This window comes from Cylas formicarius, unplaced genomic scaffold (genome assembly GCF_029955315.1).
Source record: "Cylas formicarius isolate icCylForm1 unplaced genomic scaffold, icCylForm1.1 PGA_scaffold_12__32_contigs__length_19106922, whole genome shotgun sequence".
Taxonomy (NCBI): Eukaryota; Metazoa; Arthropoda; class Insecta; order Coleoptera; family Brentidae; genus Cylas; species Cylas formicarius.
In genome coordinates, this window is record NW_026844225.1 from 2863196 (window position 1) to 2886935 (window position 23740).

Genomic DNA, 23740 nt, shown 5'->3' on the forward strand with positions numbered 1-23740 from the left:
ATAGAGGTACCTTGCTAGCGTCCAATATACACGGGAAAACTTTTACATTTCAGCATCCTGGCGTCCGTATGTATATTTTTCATTTATTGGGCAGATTTCTGAGCGTCCGAGCAACGTTGCTTGTGTATTAAAGTACATATAAACAGATATGGTCTTTAGAACACGCTTCTCCTTTTTAACATGACGGTGCACAGTCGAGCGGGTATAAGGCGATTCATGTTTTCGCTATATTTTGAAAAATGCTTTGTTGCTGTTTTATTTTTTATTTTATTATATATGTTTTTTTGTAGATTTGGTAGTTTTTAAAGCTCTTTGCTAAACTTAATTTCTTTGTGTAGATGTTTTCTTTAACACGTCGCCCGATTTTGGAAAGTAATTCTTGAATTCTTTGATTCTTGAATATGTTTGCCAGAAATATTGCACATGTATTTACGTTAGCTAGGCGCTGCTTGGACATAAACCTAACCAATAATAATAATAATTGAAAGCAAATACTATTATTAATTTTTCAAAGAAACTTCCACAGGCTACTGTAATACTTTCTACAAAACTTCTGGTTTCCTCCTGCGCCGGTTTTTGCTGAGTCGAACTTGCTGACGTTTCGATAATCTTCCAGTTGGCTTCTTCAGGGATCGAGTGAAACTGGCTCGCATTTTACTCTGTACCTGTATATATATTGTTTGAGGGGGGCGGAGCTAAATGAGGGGCATAAACACCGTCTCGGATCACTGATTCCCACATTGGTGACAGGTAAAGACCAGAGTCGCGGTTAAGATTCTTTGGTTGTTTAGAGGTTTGTTTGATTACATTCAAGAATTAGCCAACAGCTGATGAATTTATTTGTCTTAGTCGTAAGGCTCATTCGTGTTCTTTGAGCCTAGTTGATATTTTTCGTCCGGTTTCTCCAATGTATTCTTTGCCGCATATGCAAGTGGAGGATTGCTTTCGGCCTCATTGCTATTGGAAGGTTGTGGTGAAGTGTATTTTTTGATCGAACGCTTAATATCTTTAATGTGGAATTTATTAGAGAGAGAAAAGCAGAAGTAAGATGTTTTAATTCTGGGTTCAGTGACTCGGGCTGAGATAGTTTTACGGTTCTGTAAGCAACAGAGTTGACAACCGATGACTTTTGGGCCAGATTGTGATGTGTGTGAACTTAACATATTAAATTTGAAAAGTTTACCTCTGCTCTTCTTTCTAATAATTTCCACATTAAAGATATTAAGCGTTCAATCAAAAAATACCACAACCTTAAAATAACAATGATGCCAAAAGCAATCCTACACCTACTGTGGTCCTTCCTTACATTCAAAACATCACTGACCACATATCAAAAGTTTTAAAACCAGATTTACCACTTGTCCAAAAATTTCTCAACATCTTCGGTCCGTCAAAGACAGAATTCCATTTGAGATGCCAGGAGTTTACAGCATTCCATGCATATGCGGCAAAGAATACATTGGAGAGACCGGACGAAAAATATCAACTAGACTCAAAGAACACGAAAGAGCCTTACGACTAAGACAAATAAACTCATCAGCTGTTGCCGAACACACTCACGATACCGGCCATAAAATTTTATTCGATGTAACTAAAATTCTTGCATGCAATCAGTTCTTCCACCAACGAAAAATCCGAGAGTCAATAGAAATCTATAAACAACCTAACAATCTTAACCACGACCCCGGTCTCTACCTGTCACCAATATGGGAATCCGTTATCTGAGACGGTGTTTATGCCCCTCATTTAGCTCCCCCCCCCTTCACCAATCCCACAAACAATATGCCAGCAGGTACAGAGTAAAATGCGAGCCAGTTTCAGTCAAGCTCTGAAGAAGCCGACAGGATAATTAACGAAACGCCAGCAAGTTCGACTCAGCAAAAACCGACGCAGGAGGAACCCAGAAGTTTTGTAAAAAGTAAATACTATTATTTAAATAATATTTTTTTAAATTGTTTACTAAGTTCTTGACAGTTGACTTATTTGCAGATCAATAAATTATGGTACCAAATTAAGAAAAACTGTTAATTTAGAAATTATGTAATATAATTTCAACTGGGCAACTGAGGCAATATTAATGTGTTGTTTGTGGTTAATGTTGGTCTAAAATGGGCCGATGTTAGTTATTTGGAATAATTAGAAGTTACTATTTTAGTTTAATTAAAAAAAATTGTAAAGAACACAGACAACTGCGATGAGAACGGCATTCGTTACTCGTTAAAATTAACATTTTCTTCAGAAGGCTATTTACAAATCTTCTAGATCCCTTCTGCCCAATCATCCTGATGGCTTTCTAAGAGCTTAAGTGAAGCTTGCTAACATTCTATTCTGAACTCACTGATATACTGTTTGAGGAAGGCGGGGCTACAAGAGTGACATGAACATTGTCTCGGATTTCCATATTGTTGAAAATCAGAGTCGCGGTTAAGATTGTTTGGTTGTTTAGAGATTTCTATTTATTTTCGGATATTTCCCTGGTAGAAGAATCGATTACATTGATTAATTTTTAATTTGATCGAATGAGATTTCGGTGTCATTATTGTTTTCGGCAACTGCTTATGACTCTATTTGTCATAGTCGTATATTTTTTGTTCTGTTTCTCTGGTTAGTTTTGACATAGCTCTTTCAGATATATTGCAATTCGGGAATCTGGAATCAAACATATTCAACCAAATTGAAAAATGCTTGTCTGGAACATATTTTTCTTGTAACGGTCAAATTTATGAACAGGACCAGCTATGAGATCTCAAGAATGGTTGGAGAAAGGTCAGAAAGTTCGATTTATCAACTACCGTCGCAGGTAGAATGCAGAATATTTGTAAATAGTCTTACATTATCCTGTGAAAGTTTCCTTTAAAAAAAAATCTTCAGAAATCTTTGCTAAACAAGTTTGATAAACGCCATATTAGTTTATTTGGCACGAATGGAGCGAGTGCTTAATAAATGAGTGACTGAAGAAGTTTACAAGGTGTTGCATACTATATGCGTGTACTTTGACCATCAAAATCGACAAACCAAAGCACTGGCTAATATATCACCGGAAATATCCGCAATGGCTCGCAGCCCTACGTAACGTCTTTAAGCCACACTGTATAATGCGTATTTTAGAGCAGGAATGTAAAAGGGGGATTTTTTTAAATCAATTTGGGAAAAAAATTTAGATGGTATCCAAGGAACTAAAGAGACACTTTTTATCCCGAGGCAAAACTTTATAGAGAATATGTCGAAAATCACCTAAAAAGATACTTTACTTCAGAGGTTCATTGTTAGGATTTAAATTTAGGTACATTAAAAAAAGTAATATATGAAAATATTGTTCAGCGGCAGTGGTGATACATTATTGTACTTTACTTTTCATCCCTCACATTCCTTGTTTAACTTCATTTTTATTTATATCTTAGGGCACAATGAAGAAAAATAACTATTAAAAAGAACACTTTTATCGAATAACTTTTATCAAAGTTCATTTCAAAATAATAATTTTTACTAAAATATAGAAATGTTACTTTTCACATTTATTTTGGTTTGATTAAAAGCAAAAGTCAACAACTTAAATCGTTCAATAAAATAGTTCTTATATGTTGCGCACTTTAATAGGCGACCTATTAATATTAATGAAATATTATTAGACGATAAAATCAAAATATTTTATTACCCAATCATTTAGATAAGTATTTAGCAAATGATATTTTAATTTGCAAATTCCAACAACTTCTTTTCCTATTGCATTAAACAACCATTTATGTTCAATATTTCTATAATATAAATATTTATATTCGATATTTTTAATATTTCGAACACCGTTCTAAATAGCATTTAGCAGAAATTATCGGAAGAAAGTAATAAATCTAAAAATGTGCCCAAAAATTAAAAAAGATATAAAAAATATAAAAAACCAAAACTTGTTGGTGCCACTTTGCTTAATTAAAACATTTTAATAATGTTGCTTCATGGATCTAAAGATTATATAATGCAATAATAATAAAATAATCGAAAAATAGCAATTTGTGCAACTAAATAAAAAATATATTTTTTTTAAGTGATCGAGGATGGCTCAGTTGGTAAGTCGTTAGACCTGCCAACTCGACTTGCAGTAGAGGTTGTTGGTTCGATTCCCACCTGGAGTCTTGGGTGTTATTGCGTTTGTTGTCCGACTAACGACTGACTTCAATCTAGTCAGGCTTCTAAGTAAAGACAGACGCGAGTTCATTGAATTAAGGTAAAAAAATGCAACGGGCGGACAAGTAGTTGAAAAAAGAATAACTTTATGCAATGAGCGGATTTTCTCACGAAGAGAGCAAGCGAAACAAAAGAGTTTGGCGACGTGTCACAGAATGTTGTTTTAAATTCTAATATCATATAAAGCGTACGGCATTGGCAACAGGATATAAATATGATTTTTGTAAATTACACGTTTCGAAAATAAACTTTTATTAATTATTTAATTTTTTAATAGAAAAAAAAAAGTCTTGTGTATTTGTGTTACGTTTACGTTAATTCCAACTTAGCCTACTTCCGAATTCGTGGTAAAAAAATAAAATTCTTTATTTCCACCGTCTCTACATGCTCGAACTACGGAGCGCCAATCGAGTCATTCAATATGAAAAACAAAACAACTAGGCGAAACAGAGCCGTTACCCCACAATTTCGCGCCAGTCTGCAAAAGTTAATAGTGACAGTGTTGCCACGTAACAAAGGCGCAGAGGACGCCTGGAAATCGACGAGCTGAAAGTAAAATATATCTTGTAAAATATACAGAGACTGGGTCTCGCGCCTCTACCGGGCATACAGCTGAACTAACAATATACAAGAAAAATCAGTTTACTATGATCGTAGCGTCTTTGTGAATATTTTAATTTAGACTACTTAGATCTTCTATATACCGTTTCTATAGCGCTGCATCCGGGCGTCCATATATGGACGCCCGGTTGTAGACGGACGCTCGGAAAATAGCAAATTGTTAATGTACGGACGCTTGGAAGATAGTGGGATATATATATATATATATATATATATATATATATATATATATATATATATATATATATATATATATATATATATATATGATGACACTATACTCCGGGATATCATCCGTTCGCTCGTTGAACTCCGACTGGAATCCTGCAAATCCTGCATCCGACTGGAATCCTGCAGACGTTTCGCCAAAATCTCACTTGGCATCTTCAATGCTCGCGCTCCGAAAACACTATATATATATATATATATATATATATATATATATATATATATATATATATATATATATATATATATATATATATATATATATATATATATATATATATATATATATATATATATATATATATATATATATATATATATATATATAAACAAATTTTAGTTAATTGGGGTATCGGTCCTGATGAGGGCTCAAATAAAAGGCTTTTGTGCTACACCAAGCTTTCGAAAATGTTTATTTTCTTCTTCAGGGGCTACAATATGAAAGCGGCTCTTAGTTATTTAATACTAAAGTCTTATAGTTAAAGTACTTACTGCTACAGTGCCATTATAGGCCAACACCAAACTCATCCGGATAACAGAAAGAATCAAATACGACCGTTAATTATTATAACCGAGGGCAGCCATCTAGACGAAATTGTTATTACATTTTATTTAAACGAATTTTACTTCATCCGCAAAACGCAAATGATGGAAAGGTTTTATTAGTATGACCACCGCCAGCCGTCCAGTTTTTTTTCCTTTCTTTTTTTTCCCCCCTTTTTGTTACCTCCTTTTTGCTTACAAGGCCCTAATGTATAGAGGCTTGGGACTATTTTTCTAAATTATAATTACATTGTGACGACACTATTATCAGCAAACGCAATTCGATTGACGGTTGGTTGTAAAGTTAAGACATTAGAGTAGATCACACTGAGGCCATCAATGTCAGATCTTTTATTGACCGATTTCGGTTCCAAGAAAATCTCCACCATTTCCAAAGTTGCTCTTTTGTTGTAGTTGCTTTCTTTATGGAGAATTTTTGTTTCAACAAAGTTAACATCGTGATCCATTTGGTTAGAGTGTGTTGCTAATGAACAGGTGTTCTTATTGAGTCTGCAATCACTCTTGTGTGACGTAATTCTATCTTTAAGTACTCGCGATGTCTGTCCTATGTATACCTGATCACACTGATTACAGGGGATGCTATAAATTACTTCTGAATTCTTTTGTACCTCATCCTTATCTTTTAGTTTGCTAAAGACACTCCCCAATGTTTTTGTTTGTTTATATGCTATCTTAATATTTGTTTGTGCTCTCAGAATTTGTGTGGTCGTTAATTCTTTAATGTATGGCAATGAAAAATAAAAACATCTCTGATCGTCCATTCCTGGGCTATCTAAGTGGACGACCGTGTTCCGCGGGTTTGGAGCTCTTAGTGGGGTCGTGCTATATAACAATTTTTTAGTTAACCTACTTGGGTATGAGTTGTTAATCAGCATGTCGTAAAGCTTATTAAGATTCTTTTGTCTTAGTGATGGGTGAGAAATCCTCTCGATTCGTGTCTTTAATGCTATGACCAAATTTATTTTTGTTTTCGTTGTATGGTAAGAGTGGAAATTCATATATCTCCCCTAACTGGTCGGTTTTATGTACCAATCTAATATAATTTTGTTATCGTTGTTCCGGATCACTTTAGTGTCCAGAAATGGTACGCTTTTATCAATTTCCTCCTCTACTGTAAATTGTATGTGTGCATCATAGCTGTTAAACACTGTGAGCGTTTCCCTCACGCAACTTTCAGGTATGGAAGTAATTATATCATCCACATATTTTTTCAGAAATGGTAACTGAAACGACAGCTTATCTACGCACACCTCAAGTAGGTCATCCATAACGTATTGAGCTAATATTGGAGAAATGATGGCACCCATCGGTGTACCTAATTTTTGTTTGTAAAATTCATTGTTAAATGTAAAATACGTTGTATCAAAGACAAACTGAAGTATCTTCAGGAAACTAATTTGTGACAAATCAGTGTGGTTTCTAATTCTGTTCCAATGTTTTTTTATACTTTTTTCTACCAAATTATATGGAATATTACTAAATAAAGAGACGACATCCAAGCTCACAAGAACATACTTATTAGGTAATTGTTTGTCATTGATAAATGAAGAAAACTCAAATGAATCACCTGTGAAATAATCATTATTCTTATTATATGCTTTGGTTAAAACCTGAGTCAACAATGAAGCCAGTTTACTGTTCGGAGCATTAATTGATGAAATTATCGGTCTTAAGGACAATTGGGGTTTATGTATTTTGGGTAAGCCATAAAATTTAGGACAAGTTTGATTATATATATTTAAAGTTTTGGCTACCTCATTTGTTAATTGTTTTTGATCTTTTAATGATTTGACAAGTTTGTTAGCTTTTTGTTGGTAAGTAGATGTAGGATCGCATCTGAGACGCTCGTAATAGGTCCGATCCATCAGAATTTCGTTTGATTTTTGAATGTATGTATCTTTAGACATAATAACTGTCACATTCCCTTTATCGGCCCTAGAAACGACCAACTCAGCGTGATCCTTAAAAAATTTTTTTGTCTTTTTTAACAAAATGTCTATATAGCTACGCTTTGCCGGTTGTTTTAAAAAATTAGTCAATACATTAGTAAACTTAGCTCTTACAGTATTTTTTGCGTTCTCTGGTACAACTTTAATTATAGTTTCTACATCAGCAATTAAACGTTTGACTGAGATTTCATTGCATCTTGGTGGCACGGAAAATTTCGAACCTAAAGAGAGAAACCTCAAGACATCATCCGGGACCTCAACCTCTGAAATATTCTTAACCCAATTATCTTGTGTTTTGATTGTTAAGTGATGCTGTTGCGACTTCAAGTTTTGAAATTTGTTTATGTTCTTTTTTTTGATGGTTTTGAATTTTTTATCACATGACCCTTGTTGTCTTTTACCAAATTCGTCAACAACATCACCCGGAATCAATGTCAAAACTTTCTCTCTTACTTGTTTCAGTGATTTTTCTATACGATTGATAGTTGAAATAGTGAGTGATATTTCTAAATTAATTAATTTGTTATTCAACCTGGTATTGAAATCCCGAATGCGGTCCCCCATATGTCCATCGGTCAAATCCAAAAGCATGCCCAAGTTTCTGGTCCCGTCTGTAATGTGTCTTGGTATGATCCCTGTCTGTCTGCATTTGAGTAAGAATATCTTCCTGTTTCCAAATGATGATAGTTTGCTGCCGAGCCTGGCCCATTGTTTGAGCAGTGAAACTGCTTCGTTTCCATATCGAGCTTTTATTGATTGGAAAAACCCCATTCCTGTAAAATACACAAAACGGTAGTCGTGACCGGCTAGTTGAACAACAAATTTTAGTTAATTGGGGTATCGGTCCTGATGAGGGCTCAAATAAAAGGCTTTTGTGCTACACCAAGCTTTCGAAAATGTTTATTTTCTTCTTCAGGGGCTACAATATGAAAGCGGCTCTTAGTTATTTAATACTAAAGTCTTATAGTTAAAGTACTTACTGCTACAGTGCCATTATAGGCCAACACCAAACTCATCCGGATAACAGAAAGAATCAAATACGACCGTTAATTATTATAACCGAGGGCAGCCATCTAGACGAAATTGTTATTACATTTTATTTAAACGAATTTTACTTCATCCGCAAAACGCAAATGATGGAAAGGTTTTATTAGTATGACCACCGCCAGCCGTCCAGTTTTTTTTCCTTTCTTTTTTTTCCCCCCTTTTTGTTACCTCCTTTTTGCTTACAAGGCCCTAATGTATAGAGGCTTGGGACTATTTTTCTAAATTATAATTACATTGTGACGACATATTATCAGCAAACGCAATTCGATTGACGGTTGGTTGTAAAGTTAAGACATTAGAGTAGATCACACTGAGGCCATCAGGACCGATACCCCAATTAACTAAAATTTGTTGTTCAACTAGCCGGTCACGACTACCGTTTTGTGTATATATATATATATATATATATATATATATATATATATATATATATATATATATATATATATATATATATATATATATATATATATATATACAGGATGCAGGAGTTACAAAATAAAAAGAATTCATCGATTTCCCTTTTTCCTGGTATCTTTGATACTAGTGAGAAAAACGACTTGAGACTCAGCACCAAATGTTGCAGTTACCTGAAATCCCACTAGTAAAAAACGAATCAAGCGATTTCCTTTTTTCCACGTATCTTTGATATTGGTGGGAAGAAAAACGACTTGAGACTCAATTTTTTCTGCTTCCCAAATTATCAAATTTTCTTTTCTTCCAGGCTTGCGCTCCCAGATATGTTTGGTACAGTAAAGAAATGAATCGAAGAGATCCAGTAGGAACGTGTTTCGTGGCAGATGAGTTCTTCGAAAAATTTGAGGAATATTCTCCATGTCGTACAAGTAAGTTTTTGCATTCACTTGCCAAAATACAATAAAAAAAACAATTTTAATCTAATCCTGGTAGAAGAACATGATTAACCAAAACTAAAGCTATAACTTAATAATTTGCCTAGTTACGGAACTTGACTCCTATACTTTCAAATAATCTAATCATTTGATTAAAATAACAAGTTCTACTGCTAGCACTAATTGCTATGGTGTCTCGAAAAGGTTCGTTGCATTTTTATTTGGAACCCAATGGTTTCATTCAGTAAAGTTTAATTTTGTCGAAACGCTAAACCCAATTAAGATTTTTCACAGGTTACAAGGTCTATTATTTATTATTATTTTTAATCTTAATTTTGACCTTCAAATTAATTTTTGCGGCTACAATTTAACATTCAGTGAGACAGAACTTAATATTCTTATTCAAAGTTCGTATACTCATCTAGCCGCTTTATTTTGTCAGTAACAAAATGAAAGTTACCATTTTTCAGTTTAAGTTTGTAAGCATCATCTACGATCCCTTCAGCAATCGGAGCAATATCGCATTCAAAAGATGCAGAATTGTTGCTGCCGTTTGATAATTAATCAAAAAAATCGGATCATATAACACACAAAATTAACGAACTTAAGTGTTTGGATATGTTTCATCGAAGCTGTTTTCTTTCTTTAGAAGATAAGAGAAAGACCAGAAATAAATAAAATTTTTAGCCGTTTCCAAAATTAATTTATTTGAAAAGCAGGTAGTGTCTTATGGCTTAAGAGACATAAATTTTTTGAAATTGCCTGGGAACAATAAATAATTATATGTCTACTTTCTTTTTGGCACATAATTTATCTTTATCGGGGCATAGGTATGTACAAGCGACCTACATAAACTAGTTTTTTGTGTGGTAGGATGATGTTTGGTTCACATTGGTTAGTTTACTTTGGTTAGATGTTTGGTTGACCAGTGTTAAGATTGAATAGCCTTCAGCTAGACCTCGCGCTGTATGTATTTATATTTTCCGTACATTTATACCTTGATTATTATGAATAAAGTCGATTATGATTATTCTAATAATAGGGTTTCCATTACTGAGGACAGAAACTTTAAAAAAGAATCAAATATGTTTTGCTCTAGGCGGTTGTTTATTTAATAAATATACAATTTATACAATCTTTTTATGCAGGAGTTTGATATTATTAAAGACAAAGCTATTTCATTTCCACTGTTCAAAAATATTTGAAAAATAGAAAATGTTGAAAAAAGAAATAGTTCAAAACGGTATTTTTTTACAACAGTATAAAGAAAATATAAACCAACTCTTAAACGCACCAACCAACAACGGTTTGATTCAGTTCAGAGTGTTAATAAATCATATCCAAGCTATCCAACATTTTTGAAAGATGAACTTAACAATATATATGTCGGCGCCCTTAGCTTTAAGTGGTCGATATTTTCGCATATTTCGTTTTGGATGTTTAGATTGTTTATTTTTGATTCGCATTATTTATCCATCTAGACTAAACAGTTATAATTCTGTCATTATGATTATTATAGACCCATGGGAACCCACTTAGGTATCTTTCCTAGGTGAACGGACCGCGGCCCGGGGAGGACAGTCTGGAATTATCGAAACCCGTGATAAGTCGAGTCGAGTGTAGCTCCGATATCCGATGAACGGTTGAAGATTTTCCCTAGTTTCCCTAGCGGGCCGCGGATCGTTGGATTCCCTTTAATAATCAATCAAGTGATTAGATTATTCGTTTGTTGTAAGCAATGTGTTATGTGCAACCTTTTAATATGTCCGACAACTCTAACCCTATGTCGCCTCGCTCGCCATCAGCATCCGCCACTCCGGATTTCTATTTCTATTTTATCATTATTATTATTATTATTTCGATTATTTCGTACGATCTCCGACATATATATTATAGATTCTCTCACTGAAATAGCTTGAAAATGATTAAAAAAACGTAAAATTTAGTCAGACGACATCCACAAATTCCATCTATTTAACAGGCGTAAATATTCACGAAACTGATATAATTAAAAGCGTGATAGGGAAGCACTCAGCAGAGTCTCACATAAAATAAAATATTTATATGTAAGTGTGATGATGGTATTTTATAGGAGAGCTTCAGTCGCCACTTCTGATGCAATGCCATTATTGATATTGCTCAAAAAATATTTTTTTTAAAAAAGAATACATGCAACGATACGATTTTATAGTAAAATGTGAAAAACCATGGATAAAACATCATGTTTGACAGCAATAATTCATTTTACACTATCAAGATTGCCATGAAAACAAATTTTGTTTTTATTGCTAATATTACAATAATTAATAAAGTTGGTTTGTCTTCAATAATTGACTACTTGATTGAACCTAATTATTAGCGGAAGAATAAGTGATAGTAGTAAATTTTAGAAAATAGAAGAATTTTAAAACATGCAAATGTCAGCTACGGGTGGTGTCCTTCGAATATCTTGTAAAAAAGTAATAAAGATACATTTAATTTGTGCAGGGTGGTCGTAATTGGAGTGTTTTGACAGGAAAAGTCTATTTCTGAACTAGATAAGGCATAATCGACATACATGTCAAGGGTTGGATTTTCAAGAAATATTTAATGTTTAAATAATATATATAATATAATATAATTAAAAGCGTGATAGGGAAGCACTCAGCAGAGTCTCACATAAAATAAAATATTTATATGTAAGTGTGATGATGGTATTTTATAGGAGAGCTTCAGTCGCCACTTCTGATGCAATGCCATTATTGATATTGCTCAAAAAATAATTTTTTTAAAAAAGAATACATGCAACGATTCGATTTTATAGTAAAATGTGAAAAACCATTTAAGAAATGGATAAAACATCATGTTTGACAGCAATAATTCATTTTAAACTATCAAGATTGCCATGAAAACAAATTTTGTTTTTATTGCTAATATTACAATAATTAATAAAGTTGGTTTGTCTTCAGTAATTGACTACTTGATTGAACCTAATTATTAGCGGAAGAATAAGTGATAGTAGTAAATTTTAGAAAATCGAAGAATTTTAAAACATGCAAATGTCAGCTACGGGTGGTGTCCTTCGAATGTCTAGATAAGGCATAATCGACATACATGTCAAGGGTTGGATTTTCAAGAAATATTTAATGTTTAAATAATATATATAATATAATATAATTAAAAGCGTGATAGGGAAGCACTCAGCAGAGTCTCACATAAAATAAAATATTTATATGTAAGTGTGATGATGGTATTTTATAGGAGAGCTTCAGTCGCCACTTCTGATGCAATGCCATTATTGATATTGCTCAAAAAATAATTTTTTTAAAAAAGAATACATGCAACGATTCGATTTTATAGTAAAATGTGAAAAACCATTTAAGAAATGGATAAAACATCATGTTTGACAGCAATAATTCATTTTAAACTATCAAGATTGCCATGAAAACAAATTTTGTTTTTATTGCTAATATTACAATAATTAATAAAGTTGGTTTGTCTTCAATAATTGACTACTTGATTGAACCTAATTATTAGCGGAAGAATAAGTGATAGTAGTAAATTTTAGAAAATCGAAGAATTTTAAAACATGCAAATGTCAGCTACGGGTGGTGTCCTTCGAATGTCTTGTAAAAAAGTAATAAAGATACATTTAATTTGTGCAGGGTGGTCGTAATTGGAGTGTTTTGACAGGAAAAGTCTATTTCTGAACTAGATAAGGCATAATCGACTTACATGTCAAGGGTTGGATTTTCAAGAAATATTTAATGTTTAAAACCGCATAGCGATATCTTCACTACCAACCGAGATATAAGAGTTTTCCAATATTCGCCAATTTTCGATTCGGATAAAAACATTATTAAGGCATTTTTTAAGGCAAATGCAGTGGCGTACTTAGATTTTTTATACAGTTCTTCGTTTTCTCATGTAAATTTGCTGGTATCTGTGATGAAAAAAGGCTAAAATAAAGGGCATATTTTGTTTTACTTCTATACTTGTATCATTTTCGGTTTGCATTTCTGTTGTTCTTTCCCCTAGTATCGTTGTTCTATTTTCGTCTATTTTCGGGTTTAAAGGCCGTCGTCGATTGGAATTACTTCCTAACGTTTCGCTAGCACGAGTGGCGAGCTTCTTCAGAGGTCCTTCCATCTCCGATGTTGGACATGGACTGACGAGTTCTGCTGCGCAGGTTGTATTTATGCCGATTGGTGGTTGGCGGGGCCTGTTCCGCTTCGGTTGGTCTCGGGATATCGATCGGTACTGCTCGGGCGTTCCTAAGGATCGGGTTCCACATTTGGTTGAGTCTAAGGGTCTCCTCCTTTCGGTTGAAATTGTGTGGGTGTTTTTGTATCTCAATGGCTTCCCTGACTAGTCTGTTGTGATAGCCGTTGACCGATGCTAGTAACTTACAGCTCTCAAAGTGTATCCTGTGTTCCCCGCTGCCCAGTGCGTGTTCAGCTACTGCAGACTTCTCTGTATGTCCTAACCTGCAGCTTGCTTTATGCTCCTTAAGTCTCGTTCCCAAGCTGCAGGCTAGGACATACAGAGAAGTCTGCAGTAGCTGAACACGCACTGGGCAGCGGGGAACACAGGATACACTTTGAGAGCTGTAAGTTACTAGCATCGGTCAACGGCTATCACAACAGACTAGTCAGGGAAGCCATTGAGATACAAAAACACCCACAGAATTTCAACCGAAAGGAGGAGACCCTTAGACTCAACCAAATGTGGAACCCGATCCTTAGGAACGCCCGAGCAGTACCGATCGATATCCCGAGACCAACCGAAGCGGAACAGGCCCCGCCCAACACCAATCGGCATAAATACAACCTGCGCAGGAGAAATCGTCAGTCTACGCCCAACATCGGAGATGGAAGGACCTCTGAAGAAGCTCGCCACTCGTGCTAGCGAAACGTTAGGAAGTAATTCTAATCGACGACGGCCTTTAAACCCGAATCAAGATAATAGCTTATTTTGTTCTTTTTCCATTCCTGTTGATTATTTATGTATTCCCACATGTTGTTTTTGGAATTGCTAGCAGAGTTTCTGTATTTCTGTTGCTACTTCTTTTTCCTTTATCTTATTTTCAAAAGTCTTCTGGTAATTTACTTGGAGTTCGTTTGCTCTACTTTATAACAATTTATTTTGCTATTTTAGTTCCAATAAGAAATAGTCACTCGCTATTTCGGCTCCCCTTCTTATTCTAATATCCTTGATAGGCGGCTATATTTTCCTGTCAAAACAATAACATCCTATTCAATAATTGGGCTTTCATTTCTGGGTAGTTATTTTATGTATGTTTTTTCTTGAAGTGTGAATTTCCTTTTTTAAACTGATTTTCCAGACGGAAAATTAAATAAATTAACATTAAACATAACTGAACCTGGGTGGCTTGTACAAGGTAGCTAGACAATGGAAAATTAATGTTTTCATTGCATTTTCTGATAAACCAGTTGCAAAATTTTATTCTTCAACAGGCATCCCCTTCATGTAATCAAAAATATTAAAATAACATATAAAAAATACATTTTACAATATTAAATGGTTCTTGGGTTTCATGTTTTTCAATTAAGTTGTTTTAAATTGGTCTTATCTAGTTCCATTATTTTAATTGTTTCTATGTCACGTCTTTTTGAATATATTATGCACGGCCCACTAATGCATAAATAAGAAATGTTCGCGACATGGATTTTTCATTTTGTTTTATTATTTTTTTAAGACCCTAGCCAACTATGATTGCCGTATAAATCAGAAAGGTCTATTGGTTTATGAGAAAACGGAAAACTGTAGAAAATATCTCCGCACGTCACTGCATATGCCTTACAAAAATGCCTTAATTTAGCTTTTAGCCGAATCCAAAATTTTCATAAATAAAAAAGTTATAGACAATTTTCAAAAGGGCAGAAAATTGTAAAGGCACTCGGTTGGTAGTGAAGATATTGCCGTGCGGTTTTAACCGTTAAATATTTCTCAAAAATCGAGCCCTTAATATTAAGTCGATTTTACTCAATGTAGTTCGTTTTTTCTGTTAGAACACTGCAATTAAAACCATCCTGTACAACCCATAACAACCCATAATGCGGAAATTTTTCCACATTACAATCGCGTCACCCATAGACAACTATATCTTATGAATTATGCTAGAAGAGATTATTCTGCTCTATAGGGTGTTAATGTGTGCTCTAAAATAAAGCATAAAAAACAGTTAGTCAGAAACCTTAACAAAAAGGTTAAAAACGGTTAAAGGATGTAAAATCTGTTTTTTACATATTGCTTTTTTAAATATCTATGTCAGAAAATGTTACTAAATATCTTGGTTATTTTTTATTATACCTTTGTTATTTATTATTTTATGAATATGAAAAGATAATTAAAAAATAACCAAGAAATTAAGTAAATTTCTTTCTAAAAAGTAAATTCCATCTAGTTTAACTTTCGTTTGAATCACTTTTGATTAGTTCAAGGACTGTCAGATTTCTACGGACTTTTCTGAAAATAAACAGATATAGGTCCAATGTAAATTAGGATTTTTTATCAATACATGCATCACTCGTTTTGACAAATTTCTGCATGTATTATGCTTGAGATGCTTCCACTACTAAAAATACTTTCCTTTTTTGATGGCGAAGACTACTATAAACTGAAGAGTCAAATCAAACCATAAGTATATTAAAAAGGTCTTTATTGGTAAAGAGCTACTTCATTTTTGGAGTATTATGCTTTCTATAATATTTAATGATCCATAAAGTTTAGCGGTTTCATAGTCATATTGTTGGAATCGATACCTGAAAGTTACAATTTACGATTTTTGATATCCGAAAAAAATTTTTGGTCGGTTGATGGTTCGGTGGTGTTGCCGAAACCAACTTTAGGAATATCGATTAACAAGCCAGTTTAATCTCTGAATCTTCTGATTATCAGTTGCTTTCCATTATTAAAATATTCCTTAAGTTGTTGAAGGGCAACGAACATTTGGTTCACAGAAATATTTTTTTATTTAAAATATTTGTTCTTGTCGTGTGCATAAGGAATGTGTTACTATGTCTAGAGTTAATACGGAGAACAAGATATTTTAGTCAATGTAATAGATTAGAGCAATCAAACAAGATCACTAAAAGACACATAACCAAATCTAATAATATTGTATGCGAAAAGCCTTGTGGGGGATATACTCCGTCCAACTTATATCATATATACTTCAAAAACTTACGTAGAATTTTTTTCCGGGCTATTAACTACTGACACATACTTCCACTTACACCTGAGGTATAAGTTATATAATATTTTTAGTACTTCTGTATTTTTAAAGTCTCTGGTGCAACCTAGGATAAATCCAAAGTTTTTCGAAGCTTCTGCCAATACTTTATTAATATGGGGAACAAAGGATAATTTCAGGTCGAATATTACTCCCAAGTCAGAATAAGTGTTAGAACGGTTAAGAGTTTTATCAAAAAGATGATATTTCACAGCTACACTCATAGTGGTAAAAGAGACTACATTACACTTAGTTGTATTAAGTTGCAAGCTATTATTTAGGGATCAATTGCTGATTTGCTCCAAACTATGCTGGAGAGTAAAGTAATCCTCTGAACACCGGATTAAAAAAAAAATTGCGTCCATATACATAAAAAAACTGACATCAAGGTCTTTACCAATATAAACAATCAAAACTTTGAATAATAATTGCCGCCCAAATACTGAGCCCTGAGGAACGCCTGAGGAAGCAATGTATTCATAGAGATAGACGTACTGAGTGAGGTTAGACAAATATGGAATTCGGAAAATCCAAAAGCACGGAGCTTGTGGATTAAAATTTTGTGATCTAGCCAATCAAACGCTTTTAAAAAATCAATATATATGACGTCCATTTGAAAACCTTCATCAATAACCTCAGAAATATACTGAGACATACTCGTTAAGTTGGTAATAGTGGATCTTCCTTTAAAAAATCTATGTTGCTGGGGGACTATTTATTTCTTAACTACATGAAATATTTTGTCCTGTAGGAAAGATTCTAAAACTTAACAGAAACTGCAGATAAGAGAAATAGCCCAATAGTTCGTGGTTTGCGATCTACAGTCTTTTTTGTGTACGGGAATACTTTTAGACATTTTCCATATACCAGGAATGGCTTGGTTTGTCAGACACAGATTAAAAAGTATTACAAGCGGGTTAGCCAGAACAAAACGACAGTCGTGTATAAAGAATGCTGGAATTAAATCGGGACCCATTGTAAATTTAGGTTTAGTTACTTTAAGACCTTTTTCCACCTCATATTCGGAGAACATCTTTATGTTTATATTTCCATATTTTCAGAATGCTGTGAATTAATAATACCATAAAAATTGTTGAGAGAACCCTCATTAGAACATGACTGTCGAAATCCTAAAGCAAAAAAGTTGAGTATATCTTACCGAGTACGTAACTCAGTGTGATTAAAATTCATATAACTGCTTAAACCTGACATTTCTCATTTGTTTTTAATAAACGATCAACATTTTTTTGGATCTTTTTTAATGTCACTTTCAATTTTCAGTAGATAGCTTTTATAGGAGCTCCTAATTTCATATTTTATATTTAACCTGAGGCATTTAAAATTTTGCAATTCTGAGGGACTACCCGTACTTTCTTAACAACTAAATCCCTTAGTGGCAAATAATTTTAAAACTTACAAATAAAGTTAGGGTCTCTTCTGGCGAAAATACCACTACCTGGCGATTTTCCTCCTCGTACTCTATCTGCTTAACGCGAGTTGCCACATTCGGTGAACATCTTACTTTACCCAGTATATTTGCAGCATCAGCTGCTAAACAAAATTCTTCTATTTTTTTAACAGGTCTAGTTGCAGGCGTCTGTAAAGATGTTTCAAGAAACTTCACTTTTGGACGTCCTCTACATAAATCGCCACATAATGGTTCAAGCGCATTTTCTCCATATGATTGTGCTCATAAGCCAGTCTTCGTTGAGTTTTTCCAGTTTTTTTGTGCAGCCTTTTTTCAACTTTTGAAAAGTTATCAATTGTTTTTAATTTAAGTTCTTTTGGTTAAAACTGACTTGTTCTGCTCCAACTAGATGTAAAACATTTTGTAAAAGTAAGCGCTTTTTTTTTCTTTCTTTTTTCTTGGATGCAATGTACCTTTTAATTTGAAAACGACAGCGAAGTGGAAATTCTTATAACTATCATTGGAAAGAACCATTTCGAATTCCTACAAGCTCCCACAAAACATCGAGTCTACCAAACATTTTTTTTCGTTACTTTTAATTTACTCTATGCAATGTTTCTAAGTCTTCGTAAAAACGAAGAAACTTTTTAAAAAAACTACAAATATTCCAATATTCCAATTCAGCCAATATTCCAATATTCAACTTTTACCTTTATGAATAAAAGCCATTTTTCCAAATTTTTGACTAACGAGACGAGAATTGACGCAAAATAATTCTGCTTGCAGAAATTGTTTAATTAAATGCGTCTTCAGCGAAAGCACTAATGTTAGTTATCATTTAACTTGTAGTGACTTTCCACTAAGTGTGAATCAAAATGAAGGTCAGGTTCTTGAGCAAAGAGCAAAGCCATGTGTGATGTGCTTGCTAACTTGTGTATTATGAAAGCCATGAATTGCATTTTCCGAGTATAACAGATTTTTTATTCAAAGCAGTGCGATGGAATTTTTAATGTTATTTTATTAATCATATTGCTATGCTGTGTGCTGAATGCCTATTGCTGCACTGTTAATGTTTATCTTTAAACCTTATATTTACTAAACTAATTAACTAAGTCAATGAACCACTGTAATGTTAGCGTTGAAGATTTGACGCAGCCTTGAACGCCTTATAATCTGTATCATTCACGCGTTTTGTTTTCAACGTGAAATGTTTGATTCATATGTTTTATAGTCCTGATTGATCCAACTAAGGAAATTAAACCGACACTGTACAGTGTGTCCCAATTTGGATGCACTTGCGGGGTATTTCGATTTTCCCTGGTCTCCAAAGTGTTTTCTAATTGAATGTCAATAAATAAGGTGGCGATTTTTGTATCCATTTTAAAAAGAAAACTTCATATGAACATATATCCTAAACGTTTTAACTTTTGAGATACACGGTGGTAAAGTTTTCAAAAATAAAATGTATTTTTTTAATGTATCTAATACCACAGATATTTTATTGAAATTTGACATACATGTACATACATCAAGTGACACATGTGATATACATCAAGAGGCATTATTTATTGTACCACAATTTTGTTAAAATACACCAGTGGCGGTCGTACGGAATTTCACCTGTCTATTTTGGCAGACACTGATGGTACGCCACACCACACCACTCCAAAACCGTGCGATCTACCAAAAAAAAAAATAGATCACATCTTTCCTAAATGAACGCAAATGTAATTTTTTTAAGGGAAATCAGTGGCGTGCCATGATCAAATAATATTTTGGTTAATTAGATGCCCACTGCAATGGATAAATCGATAATAACTTTTTTTGTGAAAAATAATATATCTAAATCAAAATATCTAGTTTTTAGTTACCAACTAATGTCCTTCAGAAAAAAGAATTAGAGGACTGTTCTTTTTATTTTTATAGCTTTAATAGTATAACATCCTAACAACAAGATAAATAATAAACGATTCCTATTAAAAAAAAAACACCACATACTATTAATAATTTTTAACAAAATTGTCTGTTATTAAATTAATAAAAACAGTTTTGAAAAAAAGTAGAACATGGAAACCAGATAAGTTGTTGCAAGTGTCCTCCACCTTGAACGCTTCAGTTCTTTTCCTGATATTGCCGAGCACTCTTTGAAGTATACTTCCAGTGTTAAATAGCAGGAGGCTCTTATACGATCCTTCTGCTCTTTGATGGTGTTGGCTGGGTGCGATTAACCAGATTTTTTTAAGATGTCACCATAAGAAAAGGTCACAACTGTTTAAATCTGGGGATCTAGGGGCCATAGTTAAGGTCCGCCGCGAGCTGCCCCTCGGTTATTATATGAGTTATTTAAATATTCTCTGCAACTGCAACACTAAAATGAGCAGGCGCGCCGTCATCCATGAACCGCATTCTGTTCCTAATTAAATATGGTAATTCTTCCAACAATATTGGCAAATCCTCTTTTAAAAACTGGCGATAATTATGCCAATTTAGCCTTTCTGGCAGGAAAAAAGGTCTAATGATCTAATTTTCAACAATTCATGCCCAAACATTTACCGAAAACGGTTCTTGATGTTTAAATTCTAATACTTCTACTAAAATATGGTTACTGTGGAAATTTCTGATTTCATTTATGGAAGAGTTAGCTTCATTTGGAAATAGTCTTAGTCAAACAAGGGATAATGGGAAATTTTGTCTAAAAACCATTGACAAAAATTAACACTCAAAGGAAAATTTCCGCGAAGTAACGGTGGGACTTGTTGAATATGATATGGATACAATAGAAAATCGTGCAAAATTTTCCGAACCAAGACATGCCAGATATTTAGATTATTTCCAGTTTTTCTAGTAGTAAGTTAAAAATTTCAACAATAGAATTTAAAACTTCTTCTTCCATTTCTGGAGTTCTTACAGTCCGATTGGCCTCTTTTAAATGATGTACCTTTGTACCTATGTACATTTGAAAATATTCTCCTGTCTGTTATGACTCTATTAGATGCATTGTCATCACTCAAACCATTCATAAAATGCATATCTGCCAATTCCTCATTAGTAAAGTTGACCATTCTTTTTTAAATTAATAATTCCTACATATTTTAAAAACCAAATTAGTAAGACGCCAAGAACTGAATTTAAAAACTGATGTCAAACAACTAGCAAACAACCGCCTTTACAACAGAATTAATAATACCTACAGATACAGCCTACTATGATGATAAGAAATAATTATAAAAATTTCTAAAATACACATCAGAGTTTACGTACCTTAATAATAAAACAGATAGACAATTACTTCAGTAACAAATAATAATGATAATAATTCTCTGCATGCGGTCATATTAACGATATTGTTATGACCACGCAGAGAAGAGGTTCTCATTTTTCATGATTGGAGATTCTAAGCATAATTTTTATTTTAATAGAAATTATTGACGTACCATCAATGACTGCCAAAGTAGACAGGTCAAATTCCGTTTGCCTGCCACTGGTGTATTTTAAAAAAAATTTGATACATTAAATAATGCCTCTTGAAACGTTGTATATGTTTGCCAAATTTTATAAAAATATCGAAAGTATTACATATATTAAAAAAATATATTTTATTTTTCAAAAGTTAAAACGTTCATATGAAGTGACAACACCCTGTATATTATCATTATTAAATTGAATACGTAATTCTAATTACAATTTATATTTTGTTCCTTTTTTCAGATATTCGCAAAAATAGGAAATTCGCATAAAATCATCTTTATATTTGACATATTGATAAGCAATGATTAATAATAATAACGTGTTAAATATCACAAAAAGTATGTGAGAATAAAGATATTTTAAAAGAAGGAAGTAAAAGAAATATATAAGGGTTTTTGGAAGGAAGCAGGTATTTCCTGCAGGTCAATCTACTCAGTTTTAAAGGAATATAATTACACTGCAGTTAAATTTCGTAAATCCATAAATGAAGAACAATAACAAATAATTATGTAATTTTGTTTGGAATTTTTAAATAGGTATTGTTAATATACCAAGAGCTTTTAATAATTTACCAAAGTACTGATAATGGTACTTGAAACTCAACACGAGTAACTGGATATTTGATATTGATTTGGCAAATAGCTCAAATTATATCGCTCTGCTCAGATTCTTAAAAAACTTTCTGTAGCTTTCTCTGTGTGTCTTATACAAAGTCAATATGTAAAAGAGTTTTTAGTGTTGTGCCATTGTCGAAATCGTATTCCAATTAACAAAACATTCGAACACAATTGGCTGAGTGTAATTTTCGCCGGAATACTTTATTAATAGATTTAAAGTCTGTTAAGAGAAACTCTTTATGACTTTAACACAGCAGCATGTGGTTGCGGGAGACTGGTCAGTCATCTGGCACCCAAATGTAACTTAAAAGTGCATCACGTGCACAACTGGAGGTTCTGTCGCGCCTGGGCTTCTTTTTCTTGAATATCTACCTAACTTTGAGACACAACAGAAAACACTTCTTTGATGTTCGTTTTTTTTGCCACACTGAGTCACAACTCTTTTTAAATATTGACCAATGACACTGCAATGATAAACAACATTATTTATTACATTTAGTATTAATGTAATGAGATGGAGGGTTTTTATTTATGCGGTGTGTCCAATATAAGTATGGGATAGGAATGTTTTCAATAATTTAATGAGAAATATAAAAAGCTCTATTTTTAAATAAATTAAAAGAATACGAACCTAATTAACGTCTGTATTGTAACTGAAATTAAACTACCAAGAAAAGCAAAAAAAAACCATTTATTTATCGAAAGCCCACTAGGTTTATAGCAAAAATTGGACTGTCAAAATTTGTGTTTCCCAAATGTCAGGTCTGTCAATCCCTTTACTTCATCAAAATCTTCATAAAATTTTGTCTAATAATGTACTACTCCGAAGACCATGTTAGGTGTATTTTGGATTTACAGACAAAAATAGAAAATTATTTTTTTTTATATTTCTCGAATAAAATTCTTTCAAGCTTGTCTGCATCTGCTATAGTTTCCAATATCCCTATACAATCTCGTTATTATATACCATAAAGAGTTTATTAAAAAAACTTTCTACATAAAAGTTGTATGATTTTTTCTCTATTATTTTCTGAACGTAATCAATGAAAGGAAATGACAACATATACTGAATTTTAAATAACAATACCGACGACCGATATGTTTTGAAAGCGGAATGCAAATGACTTGCAGCATGAGTTAAAATATACAGGTACTATTTTTAAAAAGTACTTTTTAATTCATTATGACTATCATTTATATTTATTGATATATTAAGAAAATTGTACAGAAAAAAATTGTTTTTACCAAATTTATCTTAATTAAATTTACTTAAATTAAATTAAATTATTAATTAAATTAAATTACCTTTATCAAATTTACTTTAATTACATTTGCTATAATTTTTAGGTGGGTTTAAATTTTAAAATATAACTGAAAACTCTATTCGCGTCTGAATACTTATACCTAGGTAACAGAAAATGAGAGTGAATGCTTTTCGATACCTCTGTCCTCTACAAAATCAAGTTTGTATAAAACTAACTTAAACAGCGAGAGAGAGTCAAATAATATTCAATAGCGAGTTCTAATTGGTGAAAATGACATTTTAAAAGAAGCGTATATTCAAATTCTTGATT

At 33.0% G+C, this 23740-nt stretch overlaps 1 protein-coding gene across 4 annotated transcripts in view; it reads left to right on the forward strand.

Annotated features, from left to right (window-relative positions):
• The window catches only part of LOC132708654 (integrin alpha-PS2), a 179598-nt gene that overhangs the window by 90839 nt on the left and 65019 nt on the right, over positions 1 to 23740 (forward strand). For all 4 annotated transcript variants that reach the window (XM_060681116.1, XM_060681117.1, XM_060681119.1 and 1 more), the window contains one exon: positions 9313 to 9433. In XM_060681116.1, the coding sequence (XP_060537099.1) occupies positions 9313 to 9433 (121 nt within the window). The remainder of the gene's footprint in view (positions 1 to 9312; positions 9434 to 23740) is intronic.